The 21,888-nt window shown below is 36.0% G+C and overlaps 1 protein-coding gene across 16 annotated transcripts in view; it reads left to right on the top strand.

The window, feature by feature from the left end:
* Lmntd1 (lamin tail domain containing 1) overlaps positions 1 to 21,888 on the top strand; it is a 340,293-nt gene that overhangs the window by 281,125 nt on the left and 37,280 nt on the right. For 15 of the 16 annotated variants that reach the window (XM_058576414.1, XM_046435441.2, XM_058576413.1 and 12 more), the window contains 3 exons: positions 10,782 to 10,895; positions 13,517 to 13,749; positions 16,686 to 16,896. In XM_058576414.1, coding sequence (XP_058432397.1) covers positions 10,807 to 10,895; positions 13,517 to 13,749; positions 16,686 to 16,896 — 533 coding nt within the window. In that variant the 5' untranslated portion in view covers positions 10,782 to 10,806. The remainder of the gene's footprint in view (positions 1 to 10,781; positions 10,896 to 13,516; positions 13,750 to 16,685; positions 16,897 to 21,888) is intronic. The other variant, XM_046435447.2, reaches the window with a different exon arrangement.

The raw sequence follows: 21,888 nt of genomic DNA, 5'->3' as shown, positions 1-21,888 counted from the left end.
CAAAATAAAGCAATAAATGTTTTGTTTAGGGTTAACAAAGGAGATAGATTTGTCAAGATGAGAAAGTGATTTGCGGATTGGGTGTCTCGTAGAAAAAAATATGAAGATAAGAAATTTGTTGAACATAGGGAATTTAGGACAACAAATTCTATCCTAAATAGCTTCATTCCAAATGCCCTAACACTGGCTGTGCTAGTAAAGGGGGAAAGTCAAGCAAAATCTGAGGTATAATCAATGGTCATAGATCATATAAAAGTTCTGAACATCAAGTTCAGATAGAGAGTTCCTGGCAAGTATAGTCTTAGACTTCGTCTCAACCAGGATAAGGCAAACTCAGATCCCCCTCAGGTAGGTATCCTGATGTACCAAAGGTAATCCCCACAGCAATTGGTGTGATGGAGTGACAATCAACTGTCATTAGGGAAGCGCTTTCAGAGCCCCATTGGAGAATTTAAAAGCAAAATTGAGCCACAAGGAAAAGAATGGATTAAGCCAAGAAGTCAATTCTGCCACATTGCTAGTTGCCAATTTCTTAGGAAACAGGATTGACCTCTGACAAGGATCCTCCCCATCCCACACCTAGTGAACCAACAGAAAAATGTGGCATCACAGATCTAGGCAGAAGGGCCAGCTAAACATCCTAGGGGTGAGGCTCTGTGGCCTTTTCAGTCTTTCAGAGAAATGCTATCTTATCAGCCAACTCAGGGCTCTGCTCATTTCAAAACACTCAGACCTCCAGCATGGGAAGTGAAAGGATTACAGATGTTGTTTCTGGACTCTTTGTTCATAGGAAAGATGGTTGATACCCTTTGTTAGCCTAAATTCTCATTAATTCTAGAACTGGGATGGACTCTGTTTCTTTCAAGGAAGTCCCTAATCAGTAGAGATAGCAGAGTTGGAAAAATATGGCATTTGCTGTAGGTAATTAGAATTGCTGGACTAGATAGAGCTCAGGAGAAAGTGTAGGCTGGAGAGTTAGTGTCACAAAGATGTGTTGGTTGCAAATATGAAGAAAAGAGTAATATTACTGAAAAAAATAGGAAAACAGAGGACAGGATAGGACTGACACTGACACAGAGAAGCCTCTGAACTTGGAGAATAAGAGGAGGAAGGGGAGTTAAATAAGGGTTTGGAAAGGAAAGACAAGAGAGTGATGTGACACAGGATCAGAGGGGGGGAACAGTGCAAACAGAGCAGCAGCCAGTGGTGTCAGTGTGCCAGGAAGGAGACTGAAGATGAAAGTCAGCATACAGGGCTGCTAGGAGACCATCGTGACCCCTGAGGCCAGGCATGGTTCAACATGAGGGAAGAAAGCATGTCACAGTGGTAGAATGAGCAGTGAGAAGGTGACTGTAGTATAGCCCCATTTCTGCAAGGACAGCAGGTGGAAGGAGGGAGGGAAAGAAAGAAAGAGAGAGGGAGGAAGCCAGAAGGAAGTGTGCTAGCACAGTGAATGTTTTCTTTTTTGATTTTCAAATCTTTGTTATAAGTCTGCAACCTCTAATTTTCCATTGTCTCACTGCTTCTATTTCTTGCCACATGGTATTTTTGTTAGTTCTTCCAACTCCCTCTCTTTCATTGCTTCACTTCCTCACTATAACCCTGTAGGATTCTAAGCTGCAAGTTTGGAGCACTTGCTGATTGGGAACACTTAAGTGTGCATTTCACTAGACTAATGATGGTATGAAAATGATGGATTTTTGTACACATATAAATCTCCAAAAGGATTTATATTGGAAAGAATTTTTAAAAAATGTTATACATGTACTTTGAATAATGATTTCCATCACATTCCACCACAATTGCTAACCCCTTGCCCCCTCCCTTCCCCTCCCACCCTTCTGCCCTACCTAGAGTTTGTCTATTCCTCCCATGCTCCCCCTCCCTATTCCACTATGAGTCAGTCACCTTATATCAGAGAAAACATTTGGAATTTGTTTTTTGGAGATTGGCTAACTTCATTTAGCATTATCTTCTCCAACTCCATCCATTTACCTACAAATGCCATGATTTTATTCTCTTTTAATGATGACTTATATTCCATTGTGTGTGTATGTATATATATATATATATATATATATATATATATATGGTGTGTGTGTGTGTGTGTGTATGTATATATGTATATATTTAATCCATTCATCTATTGAAGGGCATCTAGGTTGGTTCCACAGTTTAGTTATTGTGAATTGTGCTGCAGTAAACATTGATGTGGTTGTGTCCCTGTAGTATGCTGTTTTTAAGTCCTTTGGAGGGGAATAGCTGGGTCACATGGTGGTTCCATTCCCTGTTTTTCAAGGAATCTCCATACTGCTTTCCATATTGGCTGCACCAATTTGCGGTCCCACCAGCAGTGTTTGAGTGTACCTTTTCCCCCACATCCTCCCCAACACTTATTGTTATTTGTATTCTTAATAGCTGCCATTCTGACAGGAATGAGATGAAATCTTAGAGTAGTTTTGATTTCTCTAATTGCTAACGATGATGATCATTTTTTTCCATATATTTGTTGAATGATTGTATATCCTTTTCTGAGAAGTGTCTGTTCAGTTCCTTGGCCCATTTATTGATAGGGTTTTTTTTTTTTTTTTTTTTTTTTTTTTTGGTGTTTAGCTTTTGAGTTCTTTATATACCCTAGAGATTAGTGCTATATCTGATGATGTGTGAGGGGTGAAAATTTGCTCCTAGGATGTGGGCTCTCTATTCACCTCACAGATTGCACAGATTGTTTCTTTTGCTGAGAAGAAGCTTTTTAGTTTGAATCCATCCCATTTATTGATTCTTAGTTTTAATTCTTGTGCTATAGGAGTCTTATTTAGGAAGTTGGGGCCTAATATGACACGATGAAGATTAGGGCCTACTTTTTCTTCTATTAGACACAGAGTCTCTGGTTTAATTCCTAGGTCTTTGATCCCCTTTGAGTTGAGTTTTGTGAGTGGTGAGAGATAGGGGTTTAATTTCATTTTGTTGCATATGGATTTCCAGTTTCCCCAGCACCATTTGTTGAAGAGGCTATCTTTTCTTGAATTGGTGTGAGCATACTTTATATACAACCAAAGATATGAAAAATTGTGCTCTATGTGTATAATAAAAATTTAATGCATTCCACTGTCATTTATTTTTAAAAAATCAATTTAAAAAAGAGACACTGGAGAAGTAGAGGAAGGGGAAAACTGGGGAGAGATACAATAATAAATTCTGAGTTATATGGGACTAAGAAATTCAGGTGTGCTATTGCATGGTAGAGTGGCTATATATAATGATAATATACTACATGTTTCAAAAAGCTAGGAGAAAGGACTTTGAGAAATAATGAAGATTTAATTTTGAAGATTTAAGGGAACAGATATGTCTCATCTGACTTCAACAACATAAAATGTACATATGTCAAAATACCACATGGTACCCCACAAATGTGAATAATTTTTATATTTTTGTGGTACTCAAAAAATAAATTTAAATAAAAGAATTTTTTAAAAAATACTTTTTAAAAATAGAAACACTTTTTAAAAAGAAAAAAAGAAGTTTTTATAATACCTTTATTCTATTTATTTTATTTTATTTTAATTTTATGTGGCGCTGAGGATCAAACCCAGGGACTCACATGTGCTAGGCAAGTATTCACCACTGAGCTACAGCCCAAGCCCAGAAAGAATATTTTAAAATATTCTTCATATACCATGTCATTTAAGGAGTCTCATAATAGATGCTACTTTGCCATTTGCATTAACTGAATTTAAGTCGCAGCACTCTCAAAATGTAATATAAAAGGAAATTTCTTTTAACATTAAGGTCAATGAAATGGATGTTATGAATAATAAACGTAGGTTTTGAAGTTCCTAGTTATATAGTTTATATGATATTCTTGTAACAGCATCCTTTGTATCTCCATTTCAAAGAAAAGCAAATTGAGGCCTGGGGAAATTACTTTGTCTAAATTCTCAGAACAAATCCTAGGAACAGTCCTGATTTACCTTCAAAAGGGTCTGGTTCCAAAACCTAAGAGACCCTGGTCCCCATCCAGGCCTCCATGACATTTCCAATTTTGTGGAAATCAGTGCCTTTGATGACACAAACTAAAAATTTTTCACATAAATGTGAGATCAAAAATATTTTGAAACTTTGTTTTTAGAAGTATCATTACCCTAGTTTCTTAAATAACTAAATTTATTTTTTCAATTTCTATCTGCTGCAATAATTAATTTCTTATCCCAAAGGGCCAGTTTTAAAATTGGCCTTCTCAGAACGAGTTACATAATTTATGGATTTTCTTATTTAAAAAAATATTTAAAATTTTAAGTTAACAAAAACAGAGCATTAAACCAAGCATGAGTCTGTGTATGACTGTGCAAGTCATAGGCCCATAAAGGTGGCCTATGGCTTCAATTTTGCTCAGCATGTAATTCATACTGTCTTTACCTAATATGATAGCAGGATAAATTTAATTCCAACTGTACTAATATGGAGTGCTTTCTTCATAATGAGCAAAGTATTGCTTGTAATACAGATGCAGCTTTTAAAGAGATTGCCTCTAGAGCCACTAAGAGGAGAATGGACAAGAGTGGCAAACATTTCTTTAGTATCCTGCAATTCATTTAATTATTGATCCATTAGGAACAAATAATTGTTACACAGGGCATACTGGGAATGCATCAATCCTTGATGCTCAATTTCCCCCACTCGCCCCCCGCCCCAGCCTGGCCTGTCTCTCTGGATCTACTTTTCAGGGCCATTTCATTCCCTTAGCCAGTTAGATTGCCTGTGCCATTCCTGCTTATGCTTTCTCCCTCTGCATTTCGATGCATGTTCCATAAGTATGTACAATACTGCCTAACCACCACAGACACTTAATGGTTGTTGAGTGCATGCATGCATGCATGGAGGAATAAGTTAACAAATGCCTCCTGTCTGTTCTCTGTCTTTGCAATCCTATCTATTCTTTGATATCCACTCATAGCTCACCTCCTGTGTGAAGTCTTTCCTAGCCACACCAGGAGAAGAAAATGTTTCCCTAAGTTCTTTGAGCTCTTGACATAATTGCTCCTTTGATTCTTATCACATCCTTTTATGCATTGCATTTATTTATTATTTATGTTGACACATACTGATACTTCACTAAAGAATAAATTCCAGAAGAGTAAGGAACATGTCTGATACATGTTTATGTCTTATAGAGTATCTATCCAATTATCATGTATGTGGTGTTCAATATTTTTCTAGCAACAGATGTAATGTAATGGCTAAGAAAATAGTCTCTAAAGTCCAAGAGAACTGAACCCTCTTCCAGTGCTACTACTTCATAGCTGTGTGACTCTGAGAAATGACCCAACTGCTGCAGGCATCAATTTCCTCATTTGTCAAGGGAAGATATAATATATCACTATAAGGGTGAAATGAGATAATATATGTAGAATTCTTAACCTAAGTTAGAAACATGACAAATGATAGCTTATAGTGGCTATAGTAATAGTATGTATCCACTATTGGATACAGCTGACTCTGAATCATGAAGTTATTTTCTCAGAAAACTAAAGGGGAAATAAAAACAGAACAAGAACAAAGCTAAGAGTAATAGAACTGCTAAAGAAAATTTTAAGCAAATAAAAATATCTAACTTGTCATTATTCCACTGCAAACTAATCTATATCAGGCTAAAGGTCTTCTGCAGAGTTCTGTTTTCTAACAGTGCCTGAAATTTATTCCATCTCAGACATTTTTTTTTTGCCTCTTTTCGCACACATGGACTCAAACAAGCGACACAGACACTATATTAGTTTCAGACACTATGCTAGTTACTCTTGTGTTCTCTCTTTCATTCCAGGTGAAGTTTAGAAAGGTAACATTGCCTTGCAAAAAACAAGGGTCCTTAATATCCTTAGGATCCTCCCAGTTTCTTCTATTCTCTCATTTGCACATGAGGGGAAAAACTATTTACCAACTTAAATTCGTTTATGCTTCAAATAATTGAAAGCAGCTTCATTTGGTAGACAATATTATGGGGTTTCTGAAGAATAACTAATCTCCTTTGGTAAACTGTACCCTCATCGTCACCTGTTGCTATCAGTCATAGTAGACAATGTTGATAGTAGCTACACTGATCAGATTTGTGAAGTGTGTGGTAACCAGGGAAGAAGAGAAGCCAGGGTTGAGGCTATTCCCTGCATAGGTGTGTTTCTATTGGGCTTGCTTGAGCTCTTTGGGCAGTCTTATATTTGTGCCTGAAGCCACTGGTAGGACTCATATTCATGTTTCTGATAATTCATTTTAACTCCACTAATACAGTTTTTCTCACATGGGTTATTTTTTTTATATATATTTCACCTACTGTTTCTATGGAGCACTGGTGTCTCATGCTGACAGAGTCAGCACTCAGCTATAATATTGTATAATGACAACCTTTGTCTTGATTGCAAACAGGAAAAAATGTTTAATGGATAGAATTTCCTCAATTCAAATTTTCTTCCAATAACTTGTTACGAGTCTTTGGCTTTAGATACAACTTTTCTGCTAGAGGTTGACAACAGATGACAGAAGAAAATGAAATTGTAAGATTGTAAGTTCATATCAGTGGAAAAACTCAAAACCAACCATTTGGTCATGGTTCAACAGTTTGTTGGGTGTTTTATTTTGCTTTAAAGTCGTAGATTGGTAGTTATGAGTTAATATGGTATACAAATAATGTAAGGTTGATTTCTTTTTGCTAGTAAAAGCATATAAAAATACTGTATAGGCAAAATTAAAAAGATACTGATTTGTATTTTAAAAATATCCCACAAAGAACACAGTGTTCTGCAAATAAGATCAGTAAGATCAAGTATTCTAGATCTCTGTCTCCTGAACAAGTCTTAGTTTCCCCGTCTTAGAAAAATAAGGATCATATTCCTCTAAAGAGCATGAATAGAAGAGATTTATGAATAAAGGATAATATTAAGATACATTAACCTGTGTCCAGTAACTATGAAGTTATAAACATTGCTGAAATTGATATGAATGTCTGAGGATTCAAACCATGTTTCATTCTTAGGATCACAAATGCAGATCTAAGGTCTTACTGTTGTTTTGCAATAGAACTTTGTTATTGGGAAGGCCCATGATGATTATTTAAACAAACTATTTGAAACTTGAATCTCCCTACAAATGGTCCTGTAGCTTCTCTTTGAACACCTCCAGTCAGCCCTTAATTTGACCCTGCCTTCAAGGCAAAATAATAGCATCTGTGTTTGATACTGAATTATTTACATGTGGATCTGTATGAAAGAAGTTAATTTACCCAGCACATTTTTAGATTAACAAGATGCTTTATAATAGGGATTTATACTATCTTTTTGTAGGTGCAAATATGAAATTGAATTTCTACAATTGTGTTCCAAATTCTGAATCTTAGATAAAGAACATGTTATATTTTTTACTGTAATCCTCAACTGTATATTACTTAACTGCATATTACCCATGGCCATGGAAGAAAGGAAAATTCTCTTTCTGAATACAGCCTTCATTCATTTAAGACATTTTATTTATATTCCCATTTTAATAAAAAATCCCCTGCTGTGCAAATGTTCTCCATATGTGGAGAAAGAAGACTAAAATGTATAAAGCCTGCTTTTCGTGTTCTTCAGCTCTTTCAAAATTGGGTATATGCAATATTTTGACTTTTATTTAAATTGCAGAATATGAAAATTTTCCACTTTTAATTTTTGCTTAATCAATTAAAAAGTTCATGATAAGAAACTCAGCTTTCATCTTCCTATTTTAACCTGTATATATGTATATTCTTAAAGGGCTTCTGTTCCCCAAGAAAAATTCTGGTATCTTCCCAAGAGGGAGTATGGCCAAAGAGAATTGACATGGGGCTAGAAAGACAGAGGAGAGAGTGCTCTGAGATCAGTTCAGAAAGCAAGAACAGTATAGAGTTGGCCAGCAATGGGCAAGTGTTTAGGCAATGACCATGAAAAATTTTACGAAGATATTGGGAACTAAACCAAAAGCAGCCAGTGTAGTAAGGGTGTCTTTATTCACAAAGGAGTGACACTAAATCCTGGCTCTGATACTTACTGGCCAGATACCCTTGGGAGAGGCATTTCCTCTCTCTCAACATCCATTTTCTCCTTCAGAAAGTGGAGAAATACCCATCTTCTAGAACTGTATGAGGACTATCACACTGCATAAGCAGCAGGTCTGCTCTTTGGTCTCCTGCTTGGCCCTGTCCTTCCTGAGCTAGAGACAGCCACAACAATGATGCTTTTGGTGTTTGAACCCTATGCCTCCCAACTGATCTTTCCATTTTTAGCCTTTTCATCTAGAAACTCTCAAACATTTATAGCAAAGAAGATGCATGTATACATATATTCATATTTATGTGTGTGTGTATATATATGTGTATATAGTCATTATATATAATATATCTCCGTGTAACACTTATCCAGATTCAACAATTACAAGTTGTCATGCATCTTTTTTGTCTATATCCTCATTTGCTCTCTATTTCCTGCATTAATATGAAGCAAATCCAGACATCATATCATTTTACCTATAATGTTTTAGTATCTCTAAAAGATAAGAACTTTAAAAAATACAACCATAATATCATGTCTAAAATACTTAACAGTTATTCCTTGACGTCCATTAAGTACCTAGTGTGCTTAAATTTCCACTGTCATACATTTTTTGCAGTTTGCTTGAATTAGCATGTAAGTTTTACTCACAAATTACAAAAATTGTCCGAATCTCTTGATCTCTTAGCTAACATGCTCTCCTGTCCTCTATTATATGCAAGTTAGAGGATTCATCAGACTCAGGTTGATTTTGTTGCTGTTGTTGACATTGTTGCGGTATTACCTATGTCAGGCAAGTTATATCAGCCTGCTATCACACGGTATTGCCATTGATGATGTAATTTCCCCAAACCGATGGCAACTATTGGGAAAGGACTGAGTCAATCAGTATGTAACCTTCCCTCCATGTAAATAATAAATAGTTATTTCCTGGAAACTAGTATATATTAGAATTGTGCAAAATATTTTATGTTGATATGCAATGTGGCACTAGACCTATATAATTAATAGTCTATTTTCCACCTGTGTGAATATCTAGCAAGTCAAGAGGTATGTGGGAAATTCTTTGCCAAGAAGGATTATCGGCCAAATTGCAGAAAGTCTAGTATTTCTGGCTCCTGTCCTCTAAGTGCCACTAGCATCCCGCCCAGATCGTTAGGACTGCTATCAGTGTCCTCCATATTTACAAAATGCTCCCTGTGGTTCACTTTGCCCCTGTTGAAAACCACTAGATTAGTTTCAGCAGCAGTAAAAAAGGAAATTGGTTCTTGCTGCACATATGCAGTAATTTGAGGAGAGGAAATAAGGAAAATATACTGTATGGGTATGCGAAATGAATATTTAAACATTCACGAATGTAAAGTTTTTGAAGGTTTTTCTCAGTTGGCAGAATTTTTTTTTCTCCAAATTTTGTTGAAAAATATGAATAGTTTCCTCTGAGAAAACAAATGAAGTCATAATGACTTCATCCATACTGGTAAATAGGAAAACTAGGCAAGAAATTATAAATCCATTTTTAATTTTTTCTAAGCATAATTGTAATTTACAAATCTCCCATTTTTTTGCATAATTGACCCACAATCCTGATTAGTACTTGCTTTATTTCTAAGATAGAAAAAATATAGTTAAATGTTTGTTCTCCTCTTTTTTGTCTTATTAGCTAATATACATCTTGTTTTTTGATCTCAACTTATTAAAGCAGTTACTTTACTCGTTGTCCTTTGTATTTAAATATTGTTCATCATTTCAAGATAGAAGTCATTTTCAAATCTGGGTTAGAAGATATATTTTCATTATTCCCTAAATCAAAAATTATTAATAGTACTCAGCCAGTTTCTGATTCCTGATACATAGTTAATGATCATTAAATATTTGTTGAGTGAATTCTCTCATCCAGTAATCATCATCATTAATATATCTTGCTTCTGTGTAGAATCATGTACTTTCATATGTTAATCTTTTTCTCACAACCTCATTATCATGAAACATTAAGTGTGGGTCTTTTACATAGTAGAAACTGAATTACTGATTTCTTCTAAATCATTCTGGTGTTACTAGAATAATTTAGGTTTTCTGGCTTTGGTTTTACTATTTCAATCAAATAGGTTTCTTTTTGACTTAAAATGATGTTTTCTGTTCCTGCTGCCTGTTTCTCTATCCTCAAAGTATTTGTCAAAGAAAGAAAGGAAGGGAGGAATTATAATAAATTCCCTCAATATTTATATACTGGCCTTGACCCTCAAAAATCCAAAATAGGATATTAAACATTTCAGTGTCAAAGTCTGTCTGGTGGAAGAAGCGGTTCTCCCAAAAGCAAGTTACATTATTTAATGTCTGAAACTGCAAAGCAGGTGCAGCACCAACACAGTAATTGTTCAAAGGCTGAAACTTTGTAACTATGGAGACATTACCTCATAGTGTTCTAAGAGGCAGTGTTGGCCAGATGTGAAAGTGGTTGTCATAAAGGTCTCTTTGCAGGGCTAAGCTTCCAGTGATTGCTACATACCTTCACTGAGGGTTTGTCCTGTATCCTTGACTAGTAAAAGTATTGGCTATGTCAGTACTTACATATTCACATGAAAATTCAGTTTTTGGCACCAGTGTGGTAAAGAAATCATTAAATCTAGTAAATTGAAGATAGTTGGATCAATAGGTGGGTCACTTTCAAGAAATTCTTCCCTAAAGTTTAGCTATATTCATTGCTAATTCCCACGGTCTATTTTTTTCTAGGAAAGAAAAGTGAACTCTTTCCAAGATGAAAGACCCACAAAGCATTCAGGAAGCTTCAGAGGCCCTGAACAGAGAAGTTCAAAGGCAGGAAGATAAAATGGAGAAAGAAGAGAAGTAAGAATGGCATAAATGGGGGCAGGGAATGAGTTTTAGAAAGATATTGATGGACTATTTGAATTTTGTTGTTTAAAAACATGAAGTTAGAACAAGAATAGATCCCACAAATTTTCTAAAAATGATAAACTACAGTATACAGTTCTTTCCCCAGCCACTGTTTCATAATATCTCAGTCCTTGTTTAGTGTAAAAATTCACACATTTCTACCTGATTGAGGTCCGAAGTTTCCAGTGAGTGTGCTAAAGCCATGGACACAATTTCTTTAGAACTAGTTGACTAACCTAAAGACATAAACATTAGAATTTTGGTTTTGGAGATGTCCCTGAGGATGTTACATAAAATCATACAATTATGAGGATGTTACATAAAAATTATTGTTTTTACTGCTGATATAAGTCATTTTACCAAAAAAAGCATTAGTGTTGGTTTTCTAAAAACTAAATTTTGCTGTTGGAGTATGCACAATTTAAACTTTTTGTTATTTGGACCTAGATGTCCTGTGTTGACTCTTCAGTCCAAGTGTGTTTTTTAATATTTGTTTTTAGAGGCAAGAAACCATTGTCACCAGTGTTACCAAAGTAGCATCTCCCAAAGTAACATTGAACTGCTGGAATTGATATGTAATTGCCCCTAGTTTAGTGCCTTTCAACTACAGAGAGAGCAAAAACAAAGAAGGGGCTTGGAAAGTTCCTTACGTTAAAGGGAAAGCTAACTGAGCGCTAAGAAAAATCTCTGGTCTTCCAAAGAGACTGTAATAGGTAGGTGAGTAGGTGGTTCTGACATGAGCTGTGTCATATGAATCAGTTCTTGAAGTATTCAAGCTCTTCATAAGATGTGTGCAGTTGTCAGACATTTCTTATTCAACTACAAAAATAACAACTGGTGTCCCTGAGCCAGATTTCTCTGATTGCAACATTTGCAAAGACTTTTGGGGAATATTTTGTGGAATTAAATTTATTTGGAAATGCTATTGTTTTACTTAAGGAAAAAAAAATGGGAGCTTGAAAAATGAGCATGCTGAAAAGATGTAGCCAGTGTATAATGAAACCCAGATGTAAGGAATGTTGAAAGAGAAAAACACTTTCCCTGTATATTCCAGACAGTGGAGGGAGAAATCATGTCACATGATCCTCTCTCAGGCTGGACACAGATGAAATATTTGTGATTTGACAGTGTACCTCTGTTGTCTCCTTTCCACAAGCTTCAGAGTCATACTCCAGGCAGGGGTTAGAGCTTTTCTGACAAATGTGAATGCCTGAGGTGTCTGCTGCATGGCAAGTACTTAAGCTCACTGAGCAAGGAACTAGTAACACTGCAATTTTTAAAGCCAATGACCCTTAACTTTTTACAAAATTTGCCTGAGATTGGCCTTGCCTTCAAAGAGAGATATGTTTAGGGCAGTCTAGTTGTGAATATAAAGCTCTCTGGATATACTATTTCTGATGAGGGAACTTCCGAATTGAAGAACAAGACGACTGTGTCTGCCTCTTAATAAACACCAGGAGGACATCAGCAAGATGGCAGCAACAGAAGCTCCAGGCACTCATCCCTTGGAGAACCATTGTAAAGAAACCAACCAGCCAGAGACTGGCTATGATAACTGTGCAAGTACTCTGGAAGACAGATTAAACAGAGATAATCCACAAAGCAAAATACTTAACTCCTGACTTATAGTGGATAGATATGCAGCTGCCGAAAGGAAGATGGCTGAATGGGCCACTTTTCCAAGACTTCAGGACTAGGAAGGGTTTTGGACCTTAAGACCTTTGTTCTCAATATATGCATTAAGTACAAGTGTGCACACACACACATGAATTGCTTTGAAGTCACTGGGAAGAGCATCCATGTGACCCATCAAATGGAGTCATTGTAAGCCCTTTCATGAGCCATATCACGATAGTATTGCTTAACTTGTAAGATAGTAGTATTTTAGGACCGCATTCAAATGATTGTGAGAGTTAACAAATGCTTTTATATTCATGAAAAAGAAAGGAAAAAATTCTTGTTTATAGTAAAACTCACTTATTATAATAGTACCTGAAAAGTGTCATTCTTTTCCCTCTTTTCTGCCATTCTGTCCAAGGCGTGCACACACACACACACACACATACACAGAGTTTATTTGAATGCAGATCTTAAAGGTAAAGTCTATGTTAATATAGGAAAATTAGTTAGGCAACAACAGGAATTAAAGGGGAAAGTTATAATAAGCAATCACAGAAATTATGATATTTTTAATGTTACTGAAAAGAGAAAACATGATAAATTAATCCATAGAAGTTGTTTATACCCATATAAGTGGTTTATACAGTTTCAATTTTGAGTAAAATGTGTATTACAAAGCCTGGAAGGAAATGATGAAATCTCTGGTTACTGGCCTTGTAGTGATTATTATTTTCCTCTTCCTGTTTTACACATTTTCAAAACTATCTACAATAGGAATTAATTGATTTTTAAATAGAAAAAAGTAATAAATATAAGATGTATATTTGTATTGTGCATTTAGCTTTGTATCAAAATGCATTTAGCAGAGCTTTGGATCAAAATGACAGCCCATGTATCTTGAATTCATGGACATTTTGAGTTTCTTAACTTTTTATTATAATTTTTGTACACAGAAAAGAAGACAAATTTAAAACTACTCTAATAAAACAGCATTCTTCAATACAGTTTTTATCAAATACCACAGATTCAGATACTACAACATTGCTATTGTCACGGTCATTATCCCATGAAATTCCTCTCAGTTACTATGTGTCTAGTTCTCAGATTAGTGGAGTAAACATATCCATGATGGGACCAATGGCTTCTAAATCTACTGTAATCAGCTTTTCCCAAGAAGACAACATGGGTAAGTAAAAAATATATATACTATTTTTAAAGTATGTATTTCATTAGATTCATTAGGTGCCTCCCATCCAGAATGGTGTTTTATTATTTGTCCCCAATAATGATAATTTCCCCTGTCATATGCAGAGTAACTTGACTATGGTCATCATTGACTCTAGAACTGCAGTCTTAAATTCAGGCCACATAAATGCATATCCCCAGATACATCCTCCCGTGATTAAGATATCAGGAGTAACCATGAGGTTTGTGGGTTGTCTGGGTTGAATTGCTAGTGAATTAAACGCTGCAATGTAAAGTGTTAATGGTTCTTCCCCTGAATGCTGCCAGAAAGATTAAGCAACATCTTGAGTAGTTTGTGCCTTTAGGAGACTTATGGCTCAAATAAGAAATAGACAAATAAGAAAAGGAAGAAATAAAAAAGCAAATTATAACATGGCAAAGAGCAAAGCGGGGGAAGCAATAGAGAATCTGAAGGAGAAGAAGATGTAGCTACTATTGTGATAGTCAGAGGTAGTTTTGACAGTTGTCCACAAGATGCTCAGCAGTACTCATACTCCAGGGGTATTGCTCCTCACCAGGTTGAGGAATCTTCCATAGTTTACAGAAAGCATCCTATCTCTGGAAACACAAGACCAACTCTTTTCCTACCCTCAACAATGTAAAGCATAGCAACTCTGGGTTTTATTTTCCATAACTAGAATAGGGATTACAGTATAAACATCACAGGATTAGTGTAAGGATTAGGAGAAATACATATAAAAATCACCTAATGCATAATCTAGCACATAGTAAGTACTCAATAAGACTTATATGTGAATTTTAATATACCTGTAACACCTTATTTTAGAACGTTATTTATTGGGTTCTGTGTTTATGTTTTTTAATTTTTTTCCTATATGTTTTATTTATTTATCTTATTTATTTTTTTATTAGTTGTTCAAAACATTACAAAGCTCTTGACATATCATATTTCACACATTTGATTCAAGTGGGTTATGAACTCCCATTTTTACCACGTGTACAGATTGAGGAATCACATCAGTTACACATCCACGTTTATACATACTGCCTTACTAGTGTCTGTTGTATTTTTCTGCCTTTCCTATTCCCTACTATCCCCCCTCCCGTCCCCTCCCCTCCCCTCCCATCTTCTCTCTCTACCCCATCTACTGTAATTCATTTCTCTCTCTTGTTTTTTCCCCCTTTCCCCTCACTTCCTCTTATATGTAATTTTGTATGACAATGAGGGTCTTCTTCCATTTCCATGCAATTTCCCTTCTCTCTCCCTTTCCCTCCCACTTCTCGTCCCTGTTTAATGGTAATCTTCTTCATTAGCAACCCACAACAAGTTTCAAAACTGGTAGCACAAACACTCCCAAGGGTATATCTGATACCTCCATTTCCTCTCCCATTTTGTGAACATTTCCAGTCTGGCAGCATCTCATCTATATTTAATTTTGCTTCTGGTATTTTCCTAAACCTTTGACACAGTTTTATGCAGGGTTTTTTTCCTACTGCCATTATAGTCATCTTCCCCATGTTTCCTTGTTTGTATAACTAAGATAAACTTTCCAAAGAAGCCTCTTAACTTTACACAGAACATCAGTGTAATAACCAATACCCATAGGCTTAAAATGCAAATACAAATTTTAGATCTAGGAAGGGAAGATTCTCTATCCCTTGGCATGATATATTATATCATGGAAGATGCTCTGTATTTGGGTTCAACTGTAAATGCTTTTCACAATGGGTAGAGTGTGACAAAAGTTTGTGGCTTCCCTTTGCAAGGTGAGAGATGATCTGGGATGTGGTCGGGTCCACTGGAACTTGTTGCAATGTCACCTGTGGTTCTAGATGAAATAGCAACTGGGAGAAAAATTGAGGTTTTCTTCCTTTGGTAGTTCATCTACCAGGATGAGCTTTTGAGAAGAATACCATATATTATCCTTTCCCAGTGGAATTTAGTGATTAAATATTTGCTTGACTGAAAATGAACTCTTTTCAACAAATTACTTTGTGAAGAATCCTTTTTAGTAATTATGGGCAAGAGGTGTGGCTCAGTGATAGAGCATGTGCTTAGCATGTTTAAGGACCTGGATTCAATTCCCAGCAGAGCACCAAAACAAATAAATACAACCTATGATTTTATTCCTTTATGTCTTTTACTTTGCTTTGTTCTTGTTGAGGACATATGAATCTAAAACAAAACCTAAATTATTTTAATCCTTTGAGGATTCTGGACCCAGGGCCACACTAACCATATCCTTTACTGTATAACAGCAATCATTTTTCAAGTACCTGCTAAATCCTAAACACTGTGCCAGACACTTACCTGCTTTATCTCCAGTCCTCACTTCTCCTTTTTTATGTTCAAGAAAACTGAAACTTGGAAAGTCCAAACCCATTGACCTGATAAGTGACATGGCTGGGACATAATTGTAGAGAATTTCTGTCAACAATTCTCTGCAGAAAATTTCAAAAAAGAAAACATCTCAAAGATCCTAGAACCTGATTAAACATTACTTTATTTTTCTGATAAAATACATATTTTAGTTGATGGACAAAGTTTAAGTTTTTATCTGGGAAAAGGACTAAGCATTGGCAGAAAAGGACTCATTTGAGCCTTTAATTTATGGGTAATAATTTGTGTAGCATAGAAAACACAAAATAGAATATGACTATAGTGTACATAACATATCCAAATTTTACAGACTCGAATGCTTTACCTACCTAAAACTGATGTTTCTAACAACCTAATCAGTTAAATAGTCTATGATAGCTGAAAATAACCATTCAAAAGCTGATAATTATTCTGAGTTTAACGGTAACAATAAAATATAGAAAAAAATATAGTTTTGTAGAAGTAAGGAGTAAAGACAATGCTTCAGGGTTCTTTGAATATTCACTTATTGACTTCTCTCTCATTTACTTCTCTAGATTCTTTGAAAGAAATCAACTCCTTCCTATTTCCCAAGAAAAAGGGGCTGTCAAACTTTGAATCCCAATCATCTGTGATCGGTGAAGGAGAGGATTACTTCTTTTCTTTGTTTCGTGATTCCAATAAATTTCTTGACAATTCACACCACACCAGAGATATTTTCAAACGCCTTTCTATGATTCTTGAAGAAGTTGGGACCTCTATGTGCAGGTACAGACTCTATTTTAATTGTTTGATATTCTCTTCGAAGGGAGGACTGATCAGTAGAAAAAAGAATTCTGATCTATTGTTAGTTCTGATCTATGACTTCTTCTAAAACTCCAAACAAGTCATTGAAATATAATTAAAAGCAATTGATGTTAACATTCTAGAGAAGTAAAAGTGCTAGAGAAGTGGCTCAGTAGGCTGAGTCAGGAGGATCATGAGTTCAAAGCCAGCCTCAACAATGGCAAGGCCCTTAGCAATTCAATGAGACTCTGTCTCTAAATAAAATACAAAATAGGGATGGGGATGTGGCTCAGTAGTGGAGTGCCCCTGAATTCAGTCCCTGGTACAAAGAAAACAAAAAGCCAGAGAATATAGCACTGTATAATCCCTACAAAGTCCATACCCCATTATTCAATGATTTTTTTTTCATTGTTGGTGAATCATTCAGATGGTTTTAATGTTTTTTTTTCCCTAGTAGACTCTTGAATTCAAGACAGGAGAGAGATTAATTTTTACCTCCTTGATCCATCATTACAATGTCAGTATCTATAGCAAAAAGAATTCATCAGGAAGAAAGTTGATATTAGGACTAAAAGAAGGAGCTGACTCATCTACTTATTTACCTAACTCTGCCTTACTTACTTACATAAACAACGGATTGAACTGTGAAATGTTAGTAGTGAACTCATGTTGGCATAAGGGTATTCAAGAGCTAATACAAATTGGTAGGTAGTGTTGAGTGTCAGTTATGAAGGAACTTTTTTCTTCTTACCCCTTGTTTCCTAAAAATCACAAGCATTCTAATGCCAACTGGGATTGGAAAAAAACCAATGAGTTTCCTCAACTGTCTAAAAACACTTCATCAAATCACTCACTCAATACCAACCATGTTAAAAATAATGAACGATTTGGGGCAAAAATTTTGTCAAAGATTTAAAGGATATGATTTCAAGGAGTCTGAGAAGACCTGCAAATGAGGATAAGACAGGCAAGTAACAGATACCCAGGCATTTAAAAGAGAGCTTGCTTGCAGGGCAGGATGATCTGGGAAGATTATGTGAAGGAGCTATAATTTAGACTACACTTTGAAAGACAGCCTAGTCATTATAGAGTAGTGAAAGGGGATCAAGCTGGAGGGAAAGAGAAGGAACTGCAAAATGAAATAGACCAAATTATGCTAAATCCTTGAAAGAATATATTACAGGGAATCCTACTTTCATGTGTAATGCACCAATTAAGAATAAACAAAAGGAAGATCAGTCAAGTAGAGGAAAGGGATCAGCGGAAGGAAGGAGGAAAGGTAAAGGGATGGTACTAGACATTGAATTGCTGGAGCCAATTATGCTATGTGCAGATACACATGTCACAACGAACACCACTATTATGTGTAATTATAATGCACTAATTTAAAAGAAAGATAGGTCAGTTTGGGATATACAAATTTGGAGTATGTGAGAACACTCTGTACTATTGGTTTTCAATACTCAGTATGGTCACCTGGGATGCTTTTCTTGTCCTGACCCCAACTCAGACTATTTGAGTCAACATCCCTTGGGGTAGAATCGGGCAACTATTATTTGCTGTTGCTGTTATGTGTTTTAATGCCATGATGATTCTAATGCATAGTCAGGATTGAGAACCACAAGCCTAGAGCAAAGGAGAAGCAGAAAGCTAAAGAGGCAGAAAGGTTAGGATCAGGTACAAAGAATTGTACAGTGTGGTCACATCAGGCAGTGCATGAAAAAATATGATAGGGCTGTAGGTTCTAGTGTTGAAAGCAGGATTTTTGTCCCTTTGCCCGGTAGGAGAGATCTGCATAAGCAGCAGGTCTCCACAGCCAAAAAAACATGTTGCAGGTCTTAATGGAGAACTGTGATCACAACAGCTCACTGCTGAGTTCTTTCCAGGTTCTTGTCTCCTAAACTTCAGGGACAACTGAAAGCAAGAATGAAAGTTGTAGAACTTATTCAAAAATAGAAAGTGAATTCTCACCTAAAAGAGGGGAGAACCGATAGCAGGTTGCCACTGGAACATGCTAGTCTAGAGGTTTATATGGCAGTTGGATCAATGCTATTGGTCCAAATTCATGCAAATCAGGGTTTTAAAAAATATTAATGCTATTGGTCCAAAATTATGCTAATCAAGGTTTGGAAAAGTACCAACAACCCTTGAGTCTGAACTTCCATTCAGGTCTGCCCCACTTCTGTTTTCTTGAGGCTCATCTGCAATCCCAGCTTCCCAGGAGGTTGAGATCAGTGGATCCTGGATGCTAGGAATTATAGGCCATGCCACTGTGTGGTATGGGAGTAGGGCATCCACACCGGCCTAAGCCCTGGCTCACTCTGCCTCAGGCTGGTACATGCATGGCAGGCTTTGCATGAATATGGCCCATGTGGATGCATGGCACCTGGTATACCTGCTCACACTAGGCTAGGGGCAGCAGCAGGTAGTGGGCAATGATGCTGGGTTCCTGTGCATGCCAGCCCATCTAGACATGCTTCACTGCCACTGCTCCTGGGACAAGAGCTTGGATTCAGCGTGAAAGAGATTATAGTGTATCTTGAATTCCTGGTTTAAGAATTTGGATTTCACGATGGGAAATCTGGAAAGTTTTTTTTCCTCCATTATTATTATTTGGGGGGGGGGGTGGGTGTTACCAGGGATTGAACTCCTTAGGGGCACCGAACCACTGAGCAACATCCCCAGTCCTATTTTGTATTTTATTTAGAGGCAGGGTTTCACTGAGTTGCTTAGAGCCTCGCTGTTTGCTGAGGCTGGCTTTGAACTTGTGATCCTCCTGTCTCAGTCTCTCGAACCACTAGGATTATAGGCGTGCCACAGAGTGCAGCTTTTCTCAATTATTTTTACTGGTGCATTATGGGTATACAAAATGGTGTGATTTGTCACTACATTTTGTACATGCACACATTATAGCAATATAATTTGGCCAATATCATTCCCTAGTGTCTCCCCTTTCTCTCCCTCCTCCTTCCCCCTGTCCCTTTCCTCTAAGGTACTGATCTCCCTTTGAATTTTGTGAAATGTCCCCCACCCCTGGGAAAGTTTTGATCATGGAATGACAGAATTGTTATCCAGGACATATAATCTGTGATGATGAATATTAAACCTAGATGTTGGGTATTGTCAATAGTTTTTATGCATCTATTTATAGTCTTTTTTTTTAATCTTAAAGCAGCTTTTTACTCTTAGAATAACCCCTATTTGGTCTTAATATTTATCCCTTTAATACATTGTTGAATTCAGATTGCTAAAATTTCATTTCAAGTTTTTGTGTCTATGTTTGTAAAGAGTATTGGTCTATAGTCTTCTTTTCTTATAATTTTTTTTAACTTTGGTATGAGGGTAATGCTTATCTAATAAAATATATTTTATTTCATTTTCTAGAAGAATTTGCATAGAAGTAATATTATTTTTCCTTAAATGTTTTATAAAGTTGACCACTGAAGTTATCTGAGCCAGGAGTTTCTTTGTGGGTAATTTAAAATTTTTTTCTTTGTTTTAATTGGGTTATACATTATAGCAGGATATACTCAATAGAGTATATTACTCAGCTTTAAAGAAGAGTGAGATTATGGCATTTGCCAGGATATGGCTGGAGTTGGAGAATATCATGCTAAGTGAAATAAGCCAATCCTACAAAACCAAAGGCTGAATGTTTTCTCTAATATGCAGATGCTAATTCACAATAAGGTGGAGTGGGAGGCACTAGGGAAGAATAACATTACCTTAGATTAGATAGAGAAAAGTGATGGGAGGGGAGGGAAGGGGATGTGGGGATGTATGTATGACATGTATCATACTATGTATGATACTGGGAAATTTTAAAACTACAAACTTTTAAAATAGATATCAGACTATTCTGTTTATTTCTTCTGAGTACACTTGAATAGTTTATGTCTTCCAACGAATCTTCCCATTTTGTCTAAGTTATCAAAGTTATTGACACAAAGTTGTGTATAACATTCTCTTAATATCCTTTTACTCTCTGTAGACTCTCTATGTCACCTTTTCTTGTTCACAGTATGATCCTTTGTGTGTTCTCTTTTTCCTGCTTGCTTTTGTTACAGGTTTAGCAGTTTTATTGAGTTTTGCCAAGAACCAGTATTTGCCTTCATTGATTTTTATCTATTTTTTGTTTGCTTTCTATTTCATTGATTCCCATTCGGATCTATACCTACTCCTGTTTGTTTCATGGGTATTGCTTTTCTTTCTTTTTTAAATTTTTAAGTTGGAAGTTGAGAACATTGATTTGATAACTTTTTCTCTTTTGACATAGATATTTTACTGGGGCGGGGGGTACCAGGGATTGAACTCAGGGGCACTCGACCACTGAGCAACATCCCCAGCCCTATTTTGTATTTTATTTAGAGATAGGGCCTTACTGAGTTGCTTAACACCTCGCTTTTGCTGAGGCTGGCTTTAAACTCTTGATCCTCCTGCCTCAACCTCCTGAGCTGCTGGGATTATAGGGGAGTGCCACTGTGCCCAGCTGACATAGATATTTAATATTAAAATTTTTCCTCTAAGTACTACCTAGTTGCATCCCACACATTTTGAAATGTATGTTCATTTTCATTCTATTCAGAATATTTTCTAATTTCCATTTTTATTTCCTCTTTGATTCTTGGGTAATTCGGAATCATTATTAAGTTCCCAAATATTTCATAAATTTTTCCAGTTTCATGATTTTCCAAATATCTTCTTGTTATTGATTTCTAGTTAATATTCCATATAGTCAAAAATATGCTTTTTATGGCTTGAAACATTTAATATTTATTGAGACTTGTCTAATATTCAGGACATTGAGTATATTGGTAAAAGTTTAAGTACACTTGAAATGAATGTGTATTTTGATGTTGAGTGAGGTGTTTCATAAACACGTTGGTTGATAGTGTTAAGTATACTGTCTTTTGCTTATTTTCTGTCTACTTGTTCTATCAGTTATTGAGAGAGAGAGGTATTAAAATCTGCTAT

Source organism: Marmota monax, unplaced genomic scaffold, assembly GCF_021218885.2.
Source record: "Marmota monax isolate L192 unplaced genomic scaffold, Marmota_monax_Labrador192_F-V1.1 WCK01_AAM20220418_F8-fsc00012, whole genome shotgun sequence".
In the NCBI taxonomy this organism is placed as follows: Eukaryota; Metazoa; Chordata; class Mammalia; order Rodentia; family Sciuridae; genus Marmota; species Marmota monax.
Note: the sequence above shows the minus strand (reverse complement) of the source record. Positions and strands in the feature narration are given on the sequence as shown.